At 40.6% G+C, this 24,106-nt stretch overlaps 1 protein-coding gene across 37 annotated transcripts in view; it reads left to right on the top strand.

Moving 5' to 3' along the window:
* GPHN (gephyrin) overlaps positions 1–24,106 on the top strand; it is a 435,418-nt gene that overhangs the window by 284,569 nt on the left and 126,743 nt on the right. For 14 of the 37 annotated variants that reach the window (XM_083166733.1, XM_083166721.1, XM_083166724.1 and 11 more), the window contains one exon: positions 24,004–24,060. The exons of the other annotated variants lie outside the window; for them this stretch is intronic. In XM_083166733.1, coding sequence (XP_083022859.1) covers positions 24,004–24,060 — 57 coding nt within the window. The remainder of the gene's footprint in view (positions 1–24,003; positions 24,061–24,106) is intronic. 37 annotated transcript variants of the gene reach the window in all.

Raw genomic sequence — 24,106 nt, 5'->3', positions numbered from 1 at the left:
CTATTAATCATTAGAGGGGAAGATGCTTTCATATGCCTTTTAATTTGTTTTATACAAGTAAACAAAGGCTAAAACAATACAAATGTTTTGTGTCTTAATTATTAATAATCAATAATCTAATGTGAGCCTAAAAAAGCCCATTCTGTTCTCATAGAAATGCAGGGTCCTCCCGGCTTCAGTGTGAAAGGTGCCGACCCGGGTTGTCCCTGCTTAAAAAGCATGCGTGAATGGGTCCCAACCCGGGAATGTCCCTGCTTGTCCCTGGAATTTAATTCCCGGGTTTGTCTCTGCATTTCTGGTGTGAAAGGGGTATAAGGTAGTTCACTATTTGACTGGATACAAACAATTTTCTTTTGACAATTTGGAAGTTTCATATTGAATTTATATGTGATCCTCACCACTCTGAGCCTTACAGGGTTGTCACATCTAATCACACTCAGATGTCACAGAAATGTAATGGCCAGGAAGTAATCATTCACTCCATGCTATTTATTTATTTGCACTGTGAACAACTGGATCAGGTAATACTTTGGCCTCTTGGCCTGCTCTGTGATGAACAAGATGTTTGTAGCATATATGTTCAGTTGACGGCCAGTTATGCTCTAAATAAGACTTGCAAACTTGAACAGCTATGTACAACCTCTCTGCTTCTCACTTTACTTACTTAATTGATGAGATTGGTGCCTTAAAAACATGCACCACTTCATCCTAGGGAGCTGCAATAGTAAAATGAGTGGAAAGGCTCATCTTCAAATCATTTTATACATGCTGGAAAGAGTTTACCTAGGAGAGTATGATACAGAAGTGTTTGTCTTTAGTATAATGTTTTTCCTTGTTACTTTCTATGTTAGGCATGTCCAAACTGTGGCCTTCCAGCTGTTGTTCAACTACAAATCCCACCATGCCTTGCCACAGTTTGCTATTAGGGAATGCTAAAACTATGGCAAGGCATGCTGGGATGTGTAGTTTCACAACAGCTGGAGGGCCACAGTTTGGACATGCCTGCTCTATAGTATGCGATATGATATAGACCAGGAAAAGTAAGGGCTACTCTTTTACAAAAATCTTTAAAAATGTGACCATGTGCTGTGTGGTATGCGTTAGAAGTTAATATTATATTTACATTATCTTTTTCATTTTCTCAGGACATAAACAAATTATGGAGCTCATCTTAGATACATTCTAGAAAACTCCTCCCCAAGTTTACTGTGTTACTTCATTAAGAAAAGGAATCTAAAATCCCTCCCCTAATCTTTTTATTCCACGTAACATTTGACTATGAAGCACAGTAATGCTATAGATCAGAATGACCAAAGAGGCCAAACAGTGCTGGCGGCTATTGGCTGAGCATACATACAGATTGCTGTCATTAGCCTTGGCTGATCGAAATCTGATTGCTTCTGACCTGCCAACAAGACTGATCAAAGGCTGATTGATCCTGACCGGCGTGGTAATTTCTTCCCACAAACAGTTTAGCTGAAAACCACCTAATCAACAAACCTATCACATATTAGGAAATTTCTAGTAGAGACTCAGAGGGATGTGTTACCTCAGTTTGCCACCTTCATTATAACCATTAAACGGAAACACATATTTTTGACCATATAAAGGACAAAAAGTTTAAGCTTTATTGTAGAATGGGTTATTAAAGGATCCTGTTTATTAAAAAAAAATTATATTGCATTACCCTATACTTGCTAACTGCTTGGAATTTCCAGAAGGTTCTCTTAATATGTGGGATGGCTTCTGGGATAATTGGCAACCTCACATACTGTCCCTGCCTTACTGAGATGCCATTGGACAATCGTATGCCACACGTTGGTTGTCACAGTAATACATTCTTCTGCTCTGAATTTTACTACAGGTACTTCATTATCCAAGATTACAAAACATGACAATCATACACATAGGGGTTTATTTACTAAGGTGGTAGTAAAATTGAAAATGAGATGTTGCTATGGGCAACCAATCAGATTCTACTTCTTATGTATTTAGCACCTTCTAGAACAGGGCTGTGCAATTGCGGCCCTCCAGATGTTGAGGAACTACACATCCCAGCATGCCTTGCATCAGTTTCAGCATGGCCACATAGCAAAACTAATGCAAGGCATCCTGGGATGTGTAGTTCCTCAACATCTGGAGGGCCGCAATTGCCCAGCCCTGTTCTAGAAGATAATACATATAATCTGGTTGGTTACATAGTTACATAGTAGGTGAGGCTGAATAAAGACTTGCGTCCATCTAGTTCAACCTATGTTTATAGTAGCTACGCCCTTGTTGTATAGTATGTTCTGATTTTTTAAAGGCAGATTGTTACTTTTTCATACCCGTGGATGTTTTTAACCAATAAATGTTTATCCAACCTTATTTTAAACGTTTTTATAGTGTCTGCCGACACCACTTCTTCAGGAAGAGAGTTCCAAAGTTTGACTGTTCTGACTGTAAAGAAATTTTTTCTTCTAGATGAACAAAATCTTTTTTCTTCTAATCTAAACTCATGCCCTCTCGTCCTAGATTCCTGTCTAGCAGAAAAAAGGGTGTTTGACAGTTCCTTATATTGGCCCCTGATATATTTATACATATTGAGCATGCCCCCCCCCGTAAACATCTCTTCTCTAGTGTAAATAGTCCCAGTTTGCTTAATCTCTCCTCGTAGCTTAAAGTCTCCATTCCCCTAATAAGCTTAGTTGCTCTTCTTTGGATTTTTTCTAATTCTATGATGTCCTTTTTAAAGTGTGGGGCCCAGAATTGTACTCCGTATTCAAGGTGCGGTCTAACCAATGATTTGTACAGAGGCATAATTACTTTTGAATCCCTAGTTTCCATGCCCCTTTTAATACATGCTAGAGTTTTATTGGCCTTTTTAGTTGCTCGGGGCTTGCACATAGCAATATCTCCAAAAGGTTACAAATGCCGTGTTGCACCCGGGTTGGAGCCAGGTCCAAAAACCCGGGTGTCACTCTGCGTTTTGGTGTAAAAGTGGTATTATATTAAATTAAATTTTCTCAAATGGCAGACTTTTTTTTTTTTTAAACAATACATTTTTTTGTGAAAAAAAAGTAGCAGTACATTTGTTATAAAACATTGGCACAATAGTCTTTTATAATCAACTATAAAAAATAAAATATAAAACCAAAGGGAAGATGATGGGGGGAGGAGGAGAAAAACAAAAGGGGGAAAATTGCAAACACATTTACAAATAGACTGACCTTACAGAATATAGAACGCCCTCATGTAACAAAATAAAAAGTAGGAATTTAAGAGCGGACAACTGTATGAGCAATATGCTTAGTTTAATATTAAAACCATGAGAACCATTTGACCATAGGTGACTTGGAAGACATAGAATATATGAAACCTAAGGTCTACATTTCATAACTCTGTATTGGACCATAGAGTTAATATTTAATAGTGGCAGAGGGTCATATCTCACAGTTTTGGGCCAGTTCTGATCTCATTGTAATAAAATATTGACTTTACTTTTCCCCCACCTGTATACTACTCTATATGATTGATTATGATTATATAGATGTTTTGGCCATATTGTGTGCTGCAGGATATACGATTGTTGCTGCACACTCAAAGTGTGTATTTATGAACACAATATATGTAAAAGAGTTGTCTTTTGGAATTTATGTTTTTTTTTTTCGTTGTTACTAGGTCACAGTTTGCCATTTGAATACATTGCAGGCACCCTGTGAACCAACTACATGTGCCATAGCGAGCTGTCTTAATTGGCTTCCAGCCTTTTGCAGTGGTTGCCGGAACTGCAGGCACATACTTAGTTAAGCACTGTACTTCACTGATATATAATGCAGTTTCACCAGTATTTAGCAATCTTGGAGCGCCATTGCAATACAATTGGTTCCGGCAGCTAAACACTGTTGACTGAGGGATAGAGTAAAATGTGCCAATGGTCATGAATGCACATAGAAGTCAGACCCAGAGGGGATCCAGCAAAGCTTTTCCAGATCTGAGAGATTCCAGAGATTTATCATACGAAACAAGGGGTAGCGACTGATAATTCTCTGATTTTCCATGGTATTATCTTCTGTATAAATTGAGAGAAGTGGTTCTTAGCCAAAAATGCTGGAGAATGTCTTATCTCCACTTAATACATTGGCCCATGTTGTGACGACACAGCCGGGACCTCGTGTCGCACAGTGTTAGATGACTGCGGTTACTTTCATAGCCCTGGTCCTGCTCATGGACGACTCTTAATTATAATATGTTATTAGTTATATTCTGTATAATATTATATTGTATAGCTATATTTTACCTGTTATATTTGGAATATGTACTTTATTTGGTTATACTGTGCTTAATGTAATTGTTAATATGGTTAAGTCTAGGCCAGATTGTTATTTACTATAGGTTAAGTTGCCCATTGTTCTAAGTCCCCTGACTATCAGATGTGATTAACATAAGTAGTAACCAGTGTATAAGACAAAAATGGTATAGGATATGACCCCTGTTTGGCGCTCTGCTGCCCCTGGTTCGTACTATCCCGTGGTTATCACCCAACAACCAAAACAATAACAAAAGAATACAAAGGTGGGATTTTCAAACTGTCTGAGGCGCAACTGGTCCAGATGGTGTTTAGACCGTCAGTGGTTTCAATATGTTTCTCCACGTATATATGTCCTCTCCGTATGTATTTTCGGAGGTTCGGAAAGTAAATCCCTACTCACAATGTGTACTTTCTCCGCTGGGCTCTTTTTTCCTATTCTCCTCCTTTGCTCCAGGTGGTGTATAAACCATAAAAACAAAAGTGAACAGTGATGTGTGAATCCGTTTGCTCTCGCGATTTGTGAAAAATAAATGGAACAAGCAATTTTATGGGTGCACCTCACTCACCCAATATCAGGGGGAGGTACACATATAAAGGTATCTTTTTGCTTTTTGGTGTAACAAAAATTAAAACGAAGTGTAGTGATGATATTGAATAAATGGGTGTACCCCACTCACGGTAAGGTAGATTGGGTATATGCCCGTAGCAGGTTCTTTGTGTCTCCTTAGTTAATTGTGATGGTCAGGATTTTTTCCTCCGAAGTGCAGATATAAAAAACAAATAAACTCAATGTGTAGTCTCGTCCCAACCAATGTGCATGTAGGCCAGTGTTCTATAGAAGGACTATGGAAGTAGTGTGCACAAATCATGCCAGGACTCACACTTTACAAATTTTCTTAGTGTGCATAAAGGTTTCTTTATGTGAAGATTGGTTGTGGAAGAATCCTTCACCAAATAGAGAGATAAAGTATTTTTTATACCCAGTGGTAGTGGTAACTGCAAACAATGGTGGCGTACCAGACTTACGGGTTGGTAAGTCTTTACACTCCTATAGCGTTTTCTTTTAGGCTTGTGTTGCCAATGTTTGCTGGGGGAACCACATCCGGTTATACGACCAGTAAGCAGAGGATAAAACAAAGGAAGAGAGGTATCTCAATGTTCTTTATCAGGGAAAAAAATGCTATCTTTCCTCACTTGTTCCAGCAGAAATGGCAAAAAGTAATTTAAAAATGATTTATTCTAATAGGAAGATAAAAGTCTTCCATCCCCATGATGATCGGACACCACAAAAAAACAGGAAAACCCAGGACAAAAGGACCCACAATGGTCATACAAAAACTTTAAAACCTGAAAAGCATAAAAAATGGAAACGCGGACTTCCGGTTCCGGAGCTGGAGGAGCAAGCAGCTCAAGCCTAGAGCTCCGGGTGCTCCCCAGCCTTATACCGGCACAACCAGCTCTAACCCAGCGAAAACCCGCCACAACATCTTACCGCTGACCCAGGCACATCCCCCGTCCAGCGAGGAGACATTAAGAGGCTTCCTCACACGGCTACAGAGTCCCGGAGATCTGAGCCCTGCGGACGCCATTGCTGAGCTCCAGCCGCGACCACGTGACCGGCGGAGAAACAGCTCTATACACGCTGACATCTGAAACTCGCAGGCACTGATCCACCCGGGTCCCCCGTCCGTCGAGGAGATACTGGCTGACTTCTTCCTGCGGCCACGACTCCCGGAGACCCGACCCCCGCAGACGCCATCACTGAGCTCCGGCAGCGACCACGTGACCAGCGGCGAGACATCTCTGTAACCGCTGCCGCCCGGAACTCGCTAACTTTTTGCCTTACCTTCCCCCTTACATCATGGATAAAACAAAAGAGGGGAACACCGCGGCGGACACTCCTAGACACCGCTCCTCTAGTAGAAATACTAGAGACAAGATGGCGCCTAATACTGCCACCCAGAACCAGACGCAATTGAAACAACAGCAACCAGCTGGGAGAGGAAGGAGAGGGGCAGAAACAGCAGAACCCATGCCGCTTGCATCGAATATAGTAAGTGACAACCCCTCTGATACAGAAGACTCCCATGACACCCCAGCATTCCCCCCAGCCACTCCAGCCCTGTTTCCCTCTGCTGAGGACACAGCATTGCTGCCACAACACACGCATGAAGGCCCTATAACATACTCTGATATGGTTAAGGCCATTCAGGACACTATTGGTCCCATTATGGAAGCCCATGCGAACAAAGTATCACAGGCAGTGCAGGACCTTAAATCGCAATATAAGCAGATCTCTAAGAGACTCACTAGCACAGAACAGGTGGTGGGCGGTGTATTTCAAGATGTTACTGAACTAAAGGACAGCACCACTGCCATGCAAAAGGCACAATTCCAGATGCAAGCCAAATTAGACGATCTCGAAAATCGCTCACGCAGGAATAACCTACGAATAGTGGGTCTCCCTGAAACCCTGAGGGGTCCCGCCCTGTTCACATTTCTTCAATCTACCCTCCCGGGACTGTTGGAGGTGACTGACGAATGTTCTGGGATGATAGTAGAGAGAGCCCACAGACTTGGCCCCCAAAGATCCTCAGCAGACGCCCGTCCCCGCCCTGTGATTCTTCGCTGCCTAAATTATATACACAAGGAGGCATTATGGTCGGCGTCACGCCGAAAACGAGATTTGATATGGAATGATGCGAAACTTTTCATATTTCAAGACTATTCGGCAGAGGTAGCGAGAGCAAGAAAGGAATTCGCCCCTCTGTGTACTCGCCTTGCAAGAGGCAACCGTAAATTTGCTTTGCTCTACCCTGCTCGCCTCCGCCTCTTCTCGGGTTCTGCCTTCAAAGATTTTTCCACTGTCAAGGATGCAGAGGATTTCATAATAGAGGAAGACAACGAGACAACCTCCCCCCCCTCGACCTCCCACGATCACCATGCTTAAACATCAAGGTTTATTGAGTGTGATGGACTCACAGATTTCAATAGGTATCCTGACTTATTTCAACTAACAGAGAGAGACTCTCAAAAAGTTTCCTCCCCACCATCGATGTAACCTCCTTGGAGGACTGAGGGAAGAGAGAAGGAGGATCTTACAACCTCATGTTATACTTATCACTATAACACTTGGTTTTTTCTTATACTTTTAGGATTATAATCACCAAGAAAGAGCGGGTTCGCAGATGTTTTAAGTTATAAGTTTGATATTATTTAATTTAGAGTTTTAAAGGTTGATGCTATTTGACCTAACACCGATTAAGGTGTCAACACTCCTATGTATGGCAGGGCTGGGGCGGCCCCGAAGCCGCTGGTTCGGATCTAGGGCCCTATGCCTGATCTTGCCACACACGTTAATAACTGGAAGATACTACTTAGAAATGTTATGCTGGCCAGGAATGGCGGCATTTTTTGTTGCTACTGTTTGTTTGTTTGTTTGTTTGTTGTCCCCCTCCTTCCCTTCATGTTTCTTTCCTCATGTGTCAGAGCCTGTCTAATGTCAAATTGTACTTTCAGTTCTCTTCAATATAGAACAACCTTTATGCTGGATCCCGCGGATGATGCTTTGACCTCCAGGACCTGTAGTCTGTCACCTCTCTTGATTGGTAAATGATTTCTCTAAAAATAGGTACGTTTAATGTTGGAGGCTTTCATTCACCTGCAAAGCGCAAAAAAATACTTATATACTTATCCAGATTAGCTTTGGATGTAGTCTTTATACAAGAGGCCCATTTGATCCCTGCAGAAATACTCAAACTAAACACAAGGGGTTGGACAGTGCTGCTGTCTGCCCCATATAACTCTAAGGCACGGGGGGTGGTCACCTTAATTAGAAATAATATCCCAAATAAGACCCATTCACTCCAAATTGACACCGAAGGACGGTATTGTATAGCTGATGTCACCTTATATGAGACCCGATATATCCTGGCAAATATTTATGCTCCAAACTCTAATCAAAGCCAATTTTATATAAATTTGACTGCTAAGTTACTACCCTTTTCCCACCAAAATTTAATATTGGCAGGAGACTTTAACCTCACAGCATCCCCTACCCTAGATAGAAATATCCAGACTACCATTAGACGATCTAATCCAAAATATGGAATTACATATCTTTTGACCCAACTGCATCTGGTGGATGTGTGGAGGGCATGCCACCCGATTGAGAGAGAATACACGTGCCTCTCGGCCGCCCATGGCACGCTATCTAGAATAGATTATGTTCTCATGTCTACCTCATTATTCCCGAAGGTCATTGATTCAGCATTGGAACCAATTACCCTATCAGATCATGGGGTAAGCTGGGTAACAGTGGCAACAGAATTCGACAAAGGCCCTAACAGACAGTGGCGATTCCCATCCCAGCTAACAGATACTTTGACTTTCCGAAATATGTTGGAGGCATCCTGGATGGAATACAAATATAATAATATTCAGGCTGAGGAAGAATCACCCTTATTATTTTGGCAGGCCTCTAAGTCTGTATTACGGGGAAACATTATCTCCTACACAGCCAAACATAAAAAAGACGCCCAGAAATTATATCTAGATGCCCAGGTAGAGTTGACCGAAGCGTATCAAACATTCCAGAACTCCCCTACACCGACCAATAAAACAAAATATAATGAAAAAAAGAATCTATTTGATGCCCTCTTATCTCAACTGGAGTCGAAAATCACATTCCTATCACAGGCCAGATTCCATAGATTTGGTAACAGATCAAGCAGACTATTGTCTAATCTACTGAAGGGCCAGCACCCCCCTAGTGTTATTCATGCACTTAAAACAACGGAGGGTACAGTGGTACACTCTGGACAGCAAATTACAGACACACTCCATAAGTTCTATGAGACATTATATTCTCCACCACCAATGGGTGACCAGCGAGGGGAGACTTTTTGGGAATCGCTCTCACATCCAACCCTAGATTCAGACTCCTCAAACTCACTACTGTTACCCATAACTGAAGAAGAGGTCTTAACCACGATTAAAGCGCTTAAACTAGGTAAATCCCCAGGCCCAGATGGGCTATCTAACGAATATTATAAATTACTGGCCCCTAAAATCGCAAAACCCCTGTCCATCTTATATAACTCTATATTACAAGGTGCATCTCCCCCATTATATTTTAATTCGGCCCTCCTTAAAATTATACATAAGCCTGGCAGAGACCCTTTACTCCCGGGATCCTACAGGCCCATATCCCTTCTAAACTCAGACTACAAAATTTTTACAAAAATATTGGCGGACAGGCTTAAGCTCAAGCTTCCCTCGCTGGTACACCTTGATCAAACAGGATTTGTTTGGGGCCGTCATTCGGTCCTTAACGTTCGTAAGGCCCTTACGGCCATGCAGTGGGTGGAGTTCGCTGGTAAGCCCGAACATTATGCCCTGCTCTCATTGGATGCTGAAAAGGCGTTTGACTTGGTCACATGGGAACATCTATATGATACTATGGAGAGGTTCGGGCTTCCGGCGGATTTCATTCGCACTATTAAACTATTGTACTCAGACTCGAGATCCCATATATTAACGAATAATTATTTATCTAGACCGGTGTCACTATTCCGAGGCACTAGGCAAGGCTGCCCCTTGTCACCCCTACTATTTGCGCTCGCAGTTGAGCCTCTGGCAATAGCGCTAAGAGCCTCGAAAGAATTTAAAGGAATAATGGTGAATCGTGTTGAGGTCAAGCTTAGCCTCTTCGCGGATGATATTCTCTTATTTATAGCCAACCCCACGACTTCGATCCCTGCTATACAAGAGATTATATCTCGTTTTTCTGTCTTTTCAGGGTTTAGGGTGAACTATGATAAATCCCGTTTGCTGCCATTGAACTCTTCCTCGGCATATTTTAACTCCCCCTCTTTCACGTCACAGTTCACTATCTGCCCACACTCCCTTAAATATTTGGGAGTCCAAATTCCTAAAAAACTGAATGACCTCTATAATGCAAATATTAACCCCTCATACACATCAATTGAAAAGCTTTTGGTTGGATGGATGGGATTGCCTCTGTCTCTAGCGGGCAGGATAGCTGTAATTAAAAATATAGCCTTTCCCAAATTATCCTACCTCATTCAGATGTTGCCACTACAGCTTAGAAATGGAGATCTGCAGAGATTCAAGTCGTTATTTCTTAAGTTTGCCTGGGCGGGAAAGGGGGCACGGATACCATTTACTCGATTAAAACTTAACAAAGCAGATGGGGGTTTTGGCATGCCCGACATACAATCCTTTACCCAGGCAGCCCATTTTAGATATGTTACTGATTGGTTCACAGCTAGGTCAGAATATACCTCCCCCTCCCTTGAGAAACAGTTATTTCATCCTTACTCCCCAGCAGCGCTGTTGCATGCCCCAAATAAACTAATACCTAAACCAATCAGAGATTCTGTGTTATTCAAAGACACTTACAGGTCCTGGAGGCAAATTAATAAAATATTGCACAGGCAATATACCTCATCTCCATTTACAACTTTATGGGGGAACCCACAGTTTCTCCCGGGACTTGAGAGTGCGGAATATCTTGACTGGAAAGAAAAAGGTATATCTAATGTTCGCACATTATTTGACCCAGGTGGCTCAATACGTCCATTCTCGGAACTAGTAGAGAAATTTGATTTACCTAACAGACAATTCTTTATGTACCTCCAGTCGAGACATTTTGTGCAGTCTCAGTCACCCCCCATGAGCTTGTCCACTCAGACAGATCCAATAGTATCTTTGCTACGTCCTGAATGTGTGTTGGGGTATCGGATCAAATATTTATACTCAGAACTTATTATGGCAGGGAAAGATCTACAACTTCAGAAACTCCACACTAGATGGCTTCTGGATATCCCTGACCTTCCAGAACCACCCACTCTATATAATAAACTGTCATCCACCATGAGGCATCTGCAGTCGGCTGCTTTACAAGAAACCCATTCCAAATTTATAAATAGGGCATATATGGCCCCAGCGCAGAGGGCGCACTGTGTTCCCACAGACACTGGGGCATGTTATAAATGTCAAAAGTCCAATGCCTCCTATTATCATAACTTTTGGGAGTGTAGAAAAATCAGATCCTTTTGGGACAAAGTAATCAACTATATAAATAATATATATACATTGAAACTTCAAAAGCACCCGACTGCATGCCTATTCCTAGGTTTCCAAGTCTGGGACCTTGGCCCCAGGAAACCACAGATCATTCCTGTATTGACCATTATTCTCACTTTAGCTAAAAAATTGATCCTTACGCACTGGATCCATAGAGTGGCCCCCTCTATTGCTGAGCTAAAAAAATCCATTATAAATACTCTATTCTACGAAAGACAAGCAATGAGATCAGACCTTGAGAAAGGGGCTCCACGCTTTTATAAAAAGTGGGAGACCTACATATTGAGTCTTGAACAACAAACTCAGCTACAAATACAAAAAATATTTGAGTCCACCACCTGGTTTCTTCTCCGACAGATTTAGATTCCACCTTTTTCTAATGAGATGTTTGTCTAACTAGAGAGATCTATTTACTGATAGATAATAGACTATATGAAGAGAATGTTATGTTATAATTGAAAAAACTTTTTGGTTCTGTCTTGTGTCCCCCCCCCTCCCCCCCTCCCTTCTTGTTCCTTCCTTACCTTATATTACCTATTTATTATTACCTTCAGATTGAAATATAGAATAATACTGTTTTGTTATAAATTAAATTATGTTAAATGTAGAGAAGTATAAGATAGATAATGGTTAATTATTTTGAGGAACCTAGATATATTTAGGACATGGTATATGCAATAAGAAATAAGGAGCTCAGACAAAGTGAAGGATAGTACTATGTTTATTGATTCGTTTTTTGTTGGACGGACAAGGCAACAGGACCATTGGACTTGGCCAATATTCTTTTTATACTCAGATATAAATAACGTTACATTCCAAGAGGTCATGTCTTTTTGATATATGGTAACAATATTATTTCTTATACGAAAAACATGTAAATCTAGTTCTCTGGAAACTTGTCTCAATATTGTATACTTCAATTCATGTTATTTGCTATCTGTATTAAGCTATATTGCTTTATTTTGTAAAACAATAAAAATTGTTTAAAAAAAAAAAAAAATGGAAACGCTTCAGGCACGGTGGCTCGCTGCGCTCGCCACACTATATAAAATCAACTCCATGCGTAGTTGGATAGTAGGGGTATGAAAAAATGGGGTGCATTTAACATGGGAGTCCAGATAATACAAAAGTACCGAATAAAATACATACATACATCCAGTGAAGGGTTTGAAAAAGAGGTGATGGCTGCTCACTCTCCACACTAGCTGTCAACGCGTTTCGATGTAAAACACTTTTTTCAAGACATGCTGGTGGAGGGTGAGAGTCCATTCTTTTATACCCATAGCAGCCAATAACCATGAACAGGAAGTGATGTCATAGACTTTTTTTGTATTAAGCACTTTCTAGTGTTCAAAGTATATTCAAGCATATCATGTTAACATACATTCATAATATATAATCCATTTTTTATATGGAATTGAGATTATTTTTACACAATAAAGTCCGTTTTATGATCAGGCATCAGCGGTTGCCATGACAACCATGCGCGTCATTCCGGTGTAAACTAAACACCGTTCAAAGTGGCTAGAGTTAAGTTCATATGTGGAAGGTTCATGCCCCAGTTAGGAGCGCGTCCATAGCCCTTCCTCTCGCTGTTTGTCAAGTGTTGCAAGGATTCCCCCGATGCTTGTGTAATCGGAGCCGTCTGTCAGAGCGGCATAGTTTTCCCAGATCCCCCTACCTCTTCCGGTTGCTGGACTGCAACTACGGAAGCCTAGTGGGGTCAGTGGGTGAGCCGCATCTGTAGTTGACATCCGGCTTCTGGCTTCTTTGAACCGCACAATGCGGAAGTGTAGCGTTATACTCAGGTCTCCATATTGAGGATATTTACAGGATGCCCCGTTGTCATGGCAACACGTTTCACCTGGAAGTAGTTTCACCTGGACCAGTAGCACCTCAGACAGTTTGGAAATCCCACCTTTGTATTCTTTTAGTAACCAGTGTATACAGGAACCCTGCATCTCATCAAACTCTCTAACATCCTGAATGAACTGGCTGGGTTATGAATATACAGGGCTGGGTATGATAAGATGAGTGATCTTTACTGGGGGAGAAATCCGCACAGGAGGTGCAGAGAGAAGAGTTGGACTTCTGACGTACAGAAGCAGACTAGGCATTGCGGTGCCGTCAGTGCGGACAATTCATGGTAAAGGGCGCTGTGTGAGCTGGTATTCCAGGCCAGGGGACACAAAAATACTGCCAGCATGTAGTAGCAAAGGAACGCAAGCATCAGTAATCATATACTACTGTGTGGACTTAGTAAGTAAGATACCTTCCTGGCTGGTAATTGTTACTGTTATAGCGCACTGTGTTTCGATATTTACAATAAAGGGCTTTTGCCATGTTACTAAACTGTTAGTACCTGAGTGATCAGAGAATCCATCTTCACAAATGTTCTCCTTTATATAGCGTGGTCTTAGGCATTCTCATTGCTCTCTATGATATATTATTGTTGTTGTGGTGAATGCTGCAGGCAACAAACCATAAAGACACAATGAGGAAAAACGCTTGTCAGATTGGGTTGATTCAGACTCACTCGAAGTGGATCTGAATCGGTCCTCCGGCCAATAGTGCTGGTTTGCGCATGCGTGAATATGAGTCAAACGCCTTTTCTACAAAGAGGAAAAAATATTATTTGATGGTATGCAACCTTCGATTGAGTATTCTCCCATGCGGCCACATGCGAGTGTATGTGTAAGCGTACACATGCATGCTAGTGTGTGGGGATTCACGTGCATGGTGGAGGTGTTCAATAGGCAGCGAATATACGCTGCTTAGCAGACAGGTTTGAATCAGGCCCATAGTGTGTGTGTGTTCATGGACATGGGTCCTTATTCGGAGAAGGACACAGCACACATTACTGCTACAATGTGAAAATATGCTAATGCCTCAAGAAGTGCTTCTGGCATCACTGATAAGTCCTGCATTCTGATGCAGCATCGAATCATCTCTAAGACCATTGGCCATCCTGAGTGACCTTCAAATTACTCATATTGGCCCTCGCAGCTCTGTAGCCAAGACCAGAAAGCCTGTATCCGAAGAGTCCAGCTCCACCCTATTTAGCCCCAAAATGGCTCAAGCAGCACTGCAAGTAGTTACACAGGAATAGTTGTGCACATGCGCTTGAAAGGTCCTGCGCAGATCCATACATCCCACCAGCGGAGCTGTACGCAAACCGTAAGGTTTGTGTTCGTATCTGTCTAAAGCTCTGATATGATGTTATTGCTGAGCAATTTTAAGCCAATCTTGCTCAGCAATCATATTGCTCAGTATCCCGTTTCCTCTGGTCGCTGATGAAAAGGAGGCACTGCCGGGGAAAGCCGCAGTGGGAAATTGCTGATCCCTGGGAAGCCGCTGGTTGCAGGAGCATGTTCCAGCGGCCGTTGCAGGGCTGGTCTTGGGAGTGCTCTCTCGGCATCAATCGCCCCGTGCGCACGTGGATTCTTGCTAGAATCACACATGTGTATGGGGCTTTAGGCAACTATTTGCTTATTATTTTTCCTTAGAGCCATGGCATTTAATAGCATTCACTATGCTTTGTTGACGCACATTGTGCCTGATTTACACACCTATACAAAGAAAGGCAGTTCTAATACAGTTATTAGAATAACTGAAGGTCTGTAGTGGTTTAGTACATTACAGCGTAATATCAGCATATGGGATCATACTATTTATTACTACAGAGCAATGAATGGCTACAGATATTTGTGCAAAATGTATTTATTATCATACCTAAATATTAAAATGAAGTCCAGCACATCTTATTAACCATCCAGGTGGTTTACAATAACTAAGTGATGTATGATTGTGTGTAGATCTGGGTATTAATGGTACTGTGCCTTTAATAATAAAGGAACGCTTCTCTCTGCTAAACCATCACAGACTACAGCAAATTGCCTGCTCTCCCTCCACAAGCCTAGCAGTGCAGCACTTAGCTATAACCCTCCCCTCACAAATGAACGATTTCAGATAAAAGCCATGACCTTTTGTGGGGGCTGCTTTTCATCTAATCTCATTCCAACCAAAAATAGTAAAAATATGATCCGGCACTATTGTTTGTGAAAATGTATTATGACCCTGGCCTTCGATGCATTAACTGTCAGGCAAAGACAGAAGGAGGGAGGGGGGCACGACCTTGAGCCAAGATTGTAAACCAACATACTATGTGCTCATTCAATGGAAGTGATTGAATCAGATCTACTGTAAAATGCACCTTAGCACATACAAGTAACGCGTATGCATTAAATGGATGCAAGAGCTGCCCGACCACCATAGCCAGTAATGACAGCCTCACTGAGGAAACAATGACTGATGTTGTTTTTCTGATGGCAGAAAACAGTTTTTTTTTTTTTTTTTGCTTTCGATCCTTGCAGAAAAAAAAAAAAATCCACCATACTCGGAGCTGCTGTGCAGCACCCCTTTTCCTGATCACACTTGCCACTGGTCATTTGTTGGAAAATGCTGGAGCTATACCCCCTGGAACACTGTCAATAGCTGGGCTGTGATTGGAAGGAGGTCTTTGCTCTCTCTGGTTTTTCCTATTTAAGCTGTGCATCAGGGTTAGCCTTGTGAGTTGCTGAAATCATGAAAATGCTGATGCCCTGAAGCCGTTGGTTTTAAAATAAAACAAAACCGGCATTCTGTAATAATAATATGAAGAAGAAAAAACGGGACAAACAGCCTTGCAGAGAATGCCAGGTAAGTCCGTTATTTTCTACGTCCTCAGCTCGTATCTGAAAAGCATCTCTCCCCATGTTCATAAAAATATATATTTAGTGGAAGAGGATCGGCTCAGCTGTTTTGTTGTTGCCGCTGTGCGAGGATTCTGCTGTGTTGCATATTTTATTCCTGCGTTCATCTGAGCTCTTCATAAAATGCATTTCTCCAGTGATTTGTTTAATGAGATCCCATCTTGAAAGGATTGCAGTGACCTGATTAACTCTGATCCAACCTTTCTCCTGTTCGGCGTTATTTATGGAACGTTGTGCTCTTGCTGTTCACAATGGATCATGCAGCCTTTTTCAATCCAACATCTGTCCTTCCCAAGGGAGACTTGCTAAACATTCACGTCCTTCGCTCATCATCTGAGCGCTGCGCGCATTCTGCAACGCCTTGCACTTGCTTTTCAAAGCTGTCTTTGAAAATGAAACCTGGTATCTTGGAACAAAAAAAAAAATCCAAATTTAGATTCTGTGTCAGGAATGAGGAGTTAAGGGTCCTCAATGGCTGCAACATTTGCCCTGTCTTTGTTAGTATTTCCTTCCAAAAAAAAAACAGGCTTCATTGCAAATACATAAAAACAAAAACACTCATTGTATACTTACTATAGAGCATGCAGAAATGATCACGTGATTATGTATAATACAGATGCATTTTTGATTTATGTTGTATGCTGTGGATCAATGTACAGTATCAGTGCTGTTTAATTATGTTACTGAGAAAAGTTAAGACATTAAGCATAAGCAAATAATGTTTATGTGATAGTCTAGGTAATGGTTTTGGTGTATTAAATAACATTTATGCAGGCTTAGATCTACACTGTCTTAAAACAATGTGCCAAAATGAGGCAAATTGCATTTTTTGTATGCTAAGCAAGAGGTTAATGAGACTGTGCATTGGAAGGTGAATTTACATCAGTCTGAATAAATTAACAGCCCTGCCCCCTACCAGTTCCAAAACATAGTGTGTTTTATAAAAAAAAAAAAGAGTCCTTAAATGTAAACGTTTAAGGGGGGGAGGTGTTAAACAATGCTATGCAACAGCTCTTAATTCCACAGTTCTCTCACAGGGGGTTAAGTGACCAGCTTGCTTATCATTCTTTCTCATTTTAATTAGTAGTGGCGGTTGTCTTTTCAGCATTGTGGAGCATAAATGCTAAATCTTACTATAAATAAAAAAAAATATATATATATATATATATATATATATATATATATATATATATATATACAATACATAACAATTTAAAAAAGATAAACAAAAAATTGCAATTTAGCTTTATAAATACTCTCACGCTTTAGACTCACAGCCTGGAATAATTATTATGATTATTTTTGCTATTGATAATATTATTATTATTATTATTATTATTATTTTCTCTTACCACAGAAAAATTATGTTAAATCATAAGGTAATACAAGTACCTGTCAAATCAATTTTAGCAAATATAACATAATATTGTTAGTTAAAAAAAAAGAAAAGAAACATCCTATTTATCATGGCTGCAGTAGGATTGCAACTAATTGGATACCAGGTATTCATTTCAGAAAGTTTTTTTCCTGCTAGCCTGAAAAAAAAATGGATTTTACTATTCAATTGTGGCCGTTTTTTGCTGGTTTTCAGCTATGTTTCAACTATGCAATTTCGCTTTCTTTAAAATTAAAAACTGCATGGGTGAAACCAGGCAAAAAAAAATGGTCAAAAACAGATGCAGTTTCACCAAAAACACATGGATCGGTGACTTATTTGGCGATTTAAATGTGTTCTTAAACCATGTTGAATTATTCAACAGTCGGAAAAAAACTTGCACTTTAATTGAATAGGTCAAATATATGAATATATAAATATACAGGTGACAGTGTGGGAATGGAATCAGCGGCTGCTGATTGGGTGAGAGTGCTCTATCTCAGCCAATCAGAAGCCAGATAGTCATTTGACATTATTTTCAAGATGTAATAGCCACCGCTGCCCGCCCGCTCGGCGCTGAGTGACAGCATGCTGATTATCACCGCCGCCCGCCCCACTGTCACCGGCATCCCCCACTGCACCCAGAGACGCTACTGCCAGCCCGCTGCACAGTGACAGCACGCAGATTATTACCACCGCCCACCCCACTGTCACCGACACCCCCCTGCTGCAGGAGGTAATTTCAGAGCCGCTGCTGAAAGCCCCCGCCCACTGCAGGAGGTCGGACGTGATCGTACATGCTGAACGTCCGACCTCCTGATCCGGTCCGATGCGCACTGGACCGCGCATCGGATCGGATCAAATGTCACAAGCATGCGATTTTGGGACGATTTCACGCGATTTATCGGCCCAAGTGCCGAAATCGCATGGAATCGGCCCAAAATCGCATAGTGTATGGGGGCTTTAATAGTCTTTAATTTGCGGACACCGACCCTGTAGTGTCTATTTAGCCCTTAGTTTGGCAATCATTTATAAGGCAAAATAAGGTTGGTGTGCGAGCGGTGTTGCACAAGACCTAGGGGATGTGACATCATTGCTCCATACCACCTGCTTTTGGCTTGATTGGTAGCTGGAGTGGCACACTGTAGCCTGTAGAGAAATCTGGACATTGTAGTCCTCCTTTTCCTGGTCTAAGCAATGCAGCCCTTTCAATGTGACATCATGATGTCACATTGAAAGCTGTACAAAGTGGACTACAGCCCTCCTATTACCCTGATGAATGGGGTTCTCACATATCTCTAAATTATGTGCCACGTTAGTGTTTTTCTGGAACAGATACAGCCGCAGGCACATATGAATACAGGCATGCCTCATATTATTCTAATCAGCAGAAGCTGCTTATGTTATATTTGTTTTGCAAATAAGACCCATTTTAATGTAAAAATTTGCACGCACTGATGCCTTGCTCTACCAAATCACACCGCACTCAGCCATTATATATATATATATATATATAACGTGACTTGTATGGCATGGAATATAGATGGATGTGTGTTCACACCTGTATCTTAAATCCTTAATTTCCCCCTTTATTGACATATTGACATATAATTTTAAACATTCCATTTGTTTACTTAGAATATATTCCACCTTTAGGATTAAGTCAATCCAGTGGCGTAAATTCGTTCCAGTTGCCCGGAGGCAAGATATATATTGGTGACCCCCACACACACACACATACAACCCTATATAACCTTATATAAAATATATATTTCTGTTCAGAAATATAGATAGATAGATAGATAGATAGATAGATAGATAGATAGATAGATAGATAGATAGATAGATAGAGAACACATATATTTCAGAACTCAGCCACAGAAGCAATATCGTTGGCTTTTAAATAACTGATTTAAACTTCCAGAGGGAGGAGAGGTGCCCTCTTGGGAGTAGCAGCCAGGGGGAAGGTGACTACATTGCCTCCCAGAGTTCTGCCTCTGATTCAATTGTATTATATGACACTCCTAGATATGGGTAGTTGGTGAGTATTGACACCCCCAGCATCTCTTTTCTTGTATCTGAGATTATATTGCTGTCTCTTATAAATCACATGGTCTGGCATTAAAACTTTCTTTTTGGGCAGTACAGTTCTAGCTTAAACCTAACTCTTTACCCAATGTCCACAACACTGAAAGTTACACAGCAATCTTTTCACATATCATTGCATAATTGCGTAATTTAGTGTAATTGATATTTCCTTCTGTTTTAGATAAATTTATACATATCATATCTCTTTGGAGGACTGTTTTTTAAGCCCCTTGCACACGGGGGGACAGAGGAGGGGATGCTTAAGCATGGATCATTCAGCACACATCGCTGCACACCCGCAATGTACTGTGATGTGTTTTAAGTGATGCGCGGGGAGCAGTGTTCTGCCCATGCTAACAGGCAAAATGCTGCGATCTTAGCAGGAAAGAGGGCCATACACTGTCTTTCCGTGCGGATTATGGCGACACACTGGACCACACTTCTTCATCGCTGGGAGGCATACACATGGAGCGATCTGTGCTCCATTTCTAAATGATAGTCAGATTGCTTAGAAATAGGGCTGAAATCGCCCCATATGTATGCCCTTTTAGAAAATAAATAAAACCTTAAACCTTTTTTTTTTTTACAGTATTTCTAAGGCTTGGAATTTTAAATGTTGACACATTGCATGAGTATGCCCAAGTTAAATTAAATAGATGCTTTTACTGGAGATGGGAAATGGACTGACTGCCTTCTTATGTCCTAACACCTCTTATTTCCCCTTGTTCATCAAAGGCATTTATAGAAGGTCCTTTTGCAGTCATAACGTTGAACATTCGGCCTTCATGTCTGAACTTTCTCTGAACTTATAGCCATCTCTCTGCTTTACTATCCTTGCATTTCTGGGAAATTTTCTCATCTATTGGTTATGTATCTATTTAATTTCTACTTCAAATCTGTCTTTATTACTTCTATGGGGGGTATTCAGTTAGTCTGTTTTTTTCCCCTGCTAGCCAAAAATTCTGACCCTATTCAGTTCCATATGTTTTAGGAGGTTTTTTTCAGCCAATGTTTCCCTTTCCCTTTGTAGAAAAATCAAAACCGCATTGGTGGAAATCAGCTGAAAGCAGCCGCAATCACATGTTTTAGGACCGTAGAAAATTTGGCGCTTTAATTGAATAGGTTGAATATAAATTCGACCAAATATTGTAAAAAATTGCAGATTTTCCAACTGATGTAAAAATTGGCACTAATTGAATACTCCGATGTATCTCATATTTGAATGTATATATGTTGCATATTTAATATATTTTCTTTATGTTAATCTATATTGCTCTCTCTTCTGATTCATCTTCTACTGACTTCACTCCGCTTCTTCCCTTTCTACTATCTGTTACATGTAAGTGAGTCCTGTTGGACTCACTCTCCGATGCATCTTTCATACAGCCAAGGATTGTATATTTATTGGCAGGACCATGGTCTTCAGTGCAATATGGTAGGTGCCCATGTATCTGGCAACTATATTGATACATCTGCCAGTATGGGCAACCTGCCAACAGACCCATATTTCGGCCACAGGAACCGCCTAAAGTGACATGACACTGGTTCATGTGGCTAGGCATGTGTGGTGTCTGATTGATGATTGTGTATGCATAATTTGTGCAGAACACATACTAAATCGTTGAAAAACGTAGTAGCATAGTTTGTGAGATTAAAGAAAAGGTTGATCTCAATGGACTTACATTAATCTTTTAACTTTGTACCATAATAGCCCTGAGCTAAAACCTTCCTACTGTATGTACCCAAGACAATATTTGGTCAGAATCCCTGTGCTCTTTAGTTGTTAATTGCCTTACCGTACCTCCCAATATAAATTGTAATTGACGGTTGTATCTCTGGATATTTTTCCCCACTAAAAATGTGTCTAACCCTTTATTTAGCCAGCCATCACAACCTTTTCTGGCAGTGAATTCAAAATCTTGACTTCTTTAACTGTGAAGAATCCTTTCCTTCTTTGGGTTTGAAATCTGCTTTCTTCTAACCTTAATGGATGGCCTTGTGTCCTGTGCATAGATCTCATGGTAAACAGATCACCTGACAGGTCACTGTAGATATTTATCATGTCCCCTCTTAATCCCCTTTTTTCCAACATAAACATTCGTAACTTGGTTAACAACTCATCATAGTCTAACAATTCTATACCCTTGATCAATTTAGTTGTCTTTCTCTATACCTTCTCCAGCTCCATAATGTCCTTTCTGTGGTGTGGTGGCCAGAACTGGGCACTGATTTCTAGGTGTGGTCACGACAATGCTTTCTATGACAATATCATTGTCTTATCCCTTGCCTCATATCCATTTTTTATGCAGGCTAGTATCCCGTTTTCATTGGCTGCTGCTACTTGGCAGTGAGTGCTACAGCTAACTTTGTTGTCTATTTGTACCCTTACATCCTTCTCCTAACACATCCCATTTAGTCTGTATGTATCAGTCAGACCATCAGGCAGCCGACTGATCCATCGTTATTTTGTCTACCCAGCCTAACCAATTTAGTTTACCTCTGATTTATTTAAAGGTGACCAAGTACTCATCAAATTGGGTCACATTATATTGTCCATCTAGTTGTCTGCCTTTGCCATGTTCCAATGCAATATGTTCATTATACACTATGCCTTGAACATCACACATACATATTTGTCTTCTATTCAGCTGTAAAATGCTGAGCACAGTGCTGCCAATCAATGTAACTGTGCTGTTCAAAGTCTATAACTGGTATTCTACCAGGAAATATCTTTACATAGAAATATCTTTCCATACAGTATTTCAACTTGTACTTATTGCATACTAGAAAATGATAGACAGTCTAATTGGTTGCTATGGGCAAAATCACCTTTCACCTCTTTTCATTTTTAGAATCTTCAGTAAATTTACCCCAGCCCTGCTGTCAGACCAAGCATAATTGGCCTTCTGTAACTCTTCATCTTGACATTCCAATCGTACACGTTTATTTGCAAAACTTTACACCATTCTGTTCAGTTTTCGCTGCATATCCATTTATTAGTTTTGTAAACATGTCTTTAAGAATCTACCTTTTTATATTCTCTGACCGTGGTTACCTAAATTCGCTTGAAAAGCAATGTATACTAGTTTCTATGGTGATCGCTATGAACATTTAATCCCCAGCAACTATCTGGCCAGATATCAGACCACAGTAAGGCAAATTATTTCTCAACAGTTGTGATCTCAAAAGTACAAGTGGCACTAATAAGAACAAAGTTTAGTGTGTTTTCCACTTACAGTATTAGTATCACTTTAAAAAAAATTCAGGATCAAATCCCCCATTTCAGAAATATACCCAAGTGTCCCTCAAATAGTAAGCCATGCTGTAAATACATTATTGCATTGATCTTATCTTTCATTAATGACTGTACAGTTAAACAGAAGGTAAGCTATTCCATATTTAATTCATGCAGTATACATAAGCAGACTATAAAATTGGTTAAATGCTTATTGTAAATCACCTTATAATAAATTATAATATCATTTTCCTATTTTCTTTTTTTATACAGACACATAAACTACAAATTAAAATGTGTGGTTATGCACTTGCAAAATATGAATAACTGCACATTATTATTGTATCGCACCATCTGTTTATAGCACTGTACATAGAAGTTAAGACTAGTATAAACATACAATGCAATACAGCATAAGTGTAAAGTACAGTATAAATTAATGTCCCTGTTGCCTGGAAAGAACAGGTGGAAAAGATAAGAGTCGCTTACTGAAAGTCCTGTAGAGGAGCACGGGTGTGGTATATGGTCCCGAGAGTCGGGATCCCGACAGTCATTAGCCTGACGTCGGGATCCCGACTGGCTGGACTCAGACAGCAGGGCAAGCGCAACAAAGCCCCTTGCGGGCTCGCTATGCTCGCCACCTATTCTAATCTCCCTCTATAAGGGGGAATAGCCGGTGGCCGTCGGGACCCCGAGTGTTGCGGTTTTGACTGTCGGGATCCCAACGTTGGGGTAATGACTGTCGGGATTCCGACTGTCGGGAAACTGTCCGGCACCCAGGAGCACAATGGATACTGGAATAGTGCAGTCTGAGTGTAAGATCTTGAGATCTTGCACTCAGACTGTATATTCAACTTTTTTGTTTTGCAATAACCTTACATTCTTTAACACAATATCCATAAACTTTCATAGGTTTCCTATTTGAATGTTGAATATGCAGCTATAACACATTGAAGCAGGCTAGATTGTTGACAAAGCCATACTCTTCGGTTACACATCTTGTTTGATTTGTTGATATCTGCATTTTCTTTAACCTTGAAACTGCACTTATCTATCTTTCCTTTAGCTATGAGTATACCTTGCAAAATTACTACTACTATTATTATTATTAATCTTTTAAGTTCATTTTTTTTTATTAATTCCTACTCTATAGCAAGTTATACGGCCGGATGAAAACAAAGGTCTTACTAATAGAGTCGGATCCGTCAAAGTAAATATGTTTTAAACCTTTTGTCATCATTACTTGCTGTTGCCAT

This window comes from Crinia signifera, chromosome 12 (assembly GCF_055691185.1).
Source record: "Crinia signifera chromosome 12, ASM5569118v1, whole genome shotgun sequence".
Taxonomy (NCBI): domain Eukaryota; kingdom Metazoa; phylum Chordata; class Amphibia; order Anura; family Myobatrachidae; genus Crinia; species Crinia signifera.
Note: the sequence above shows the minus strand (reverse complement) of the source record. Positions and strands in the feature narration are given on the sequence as shown.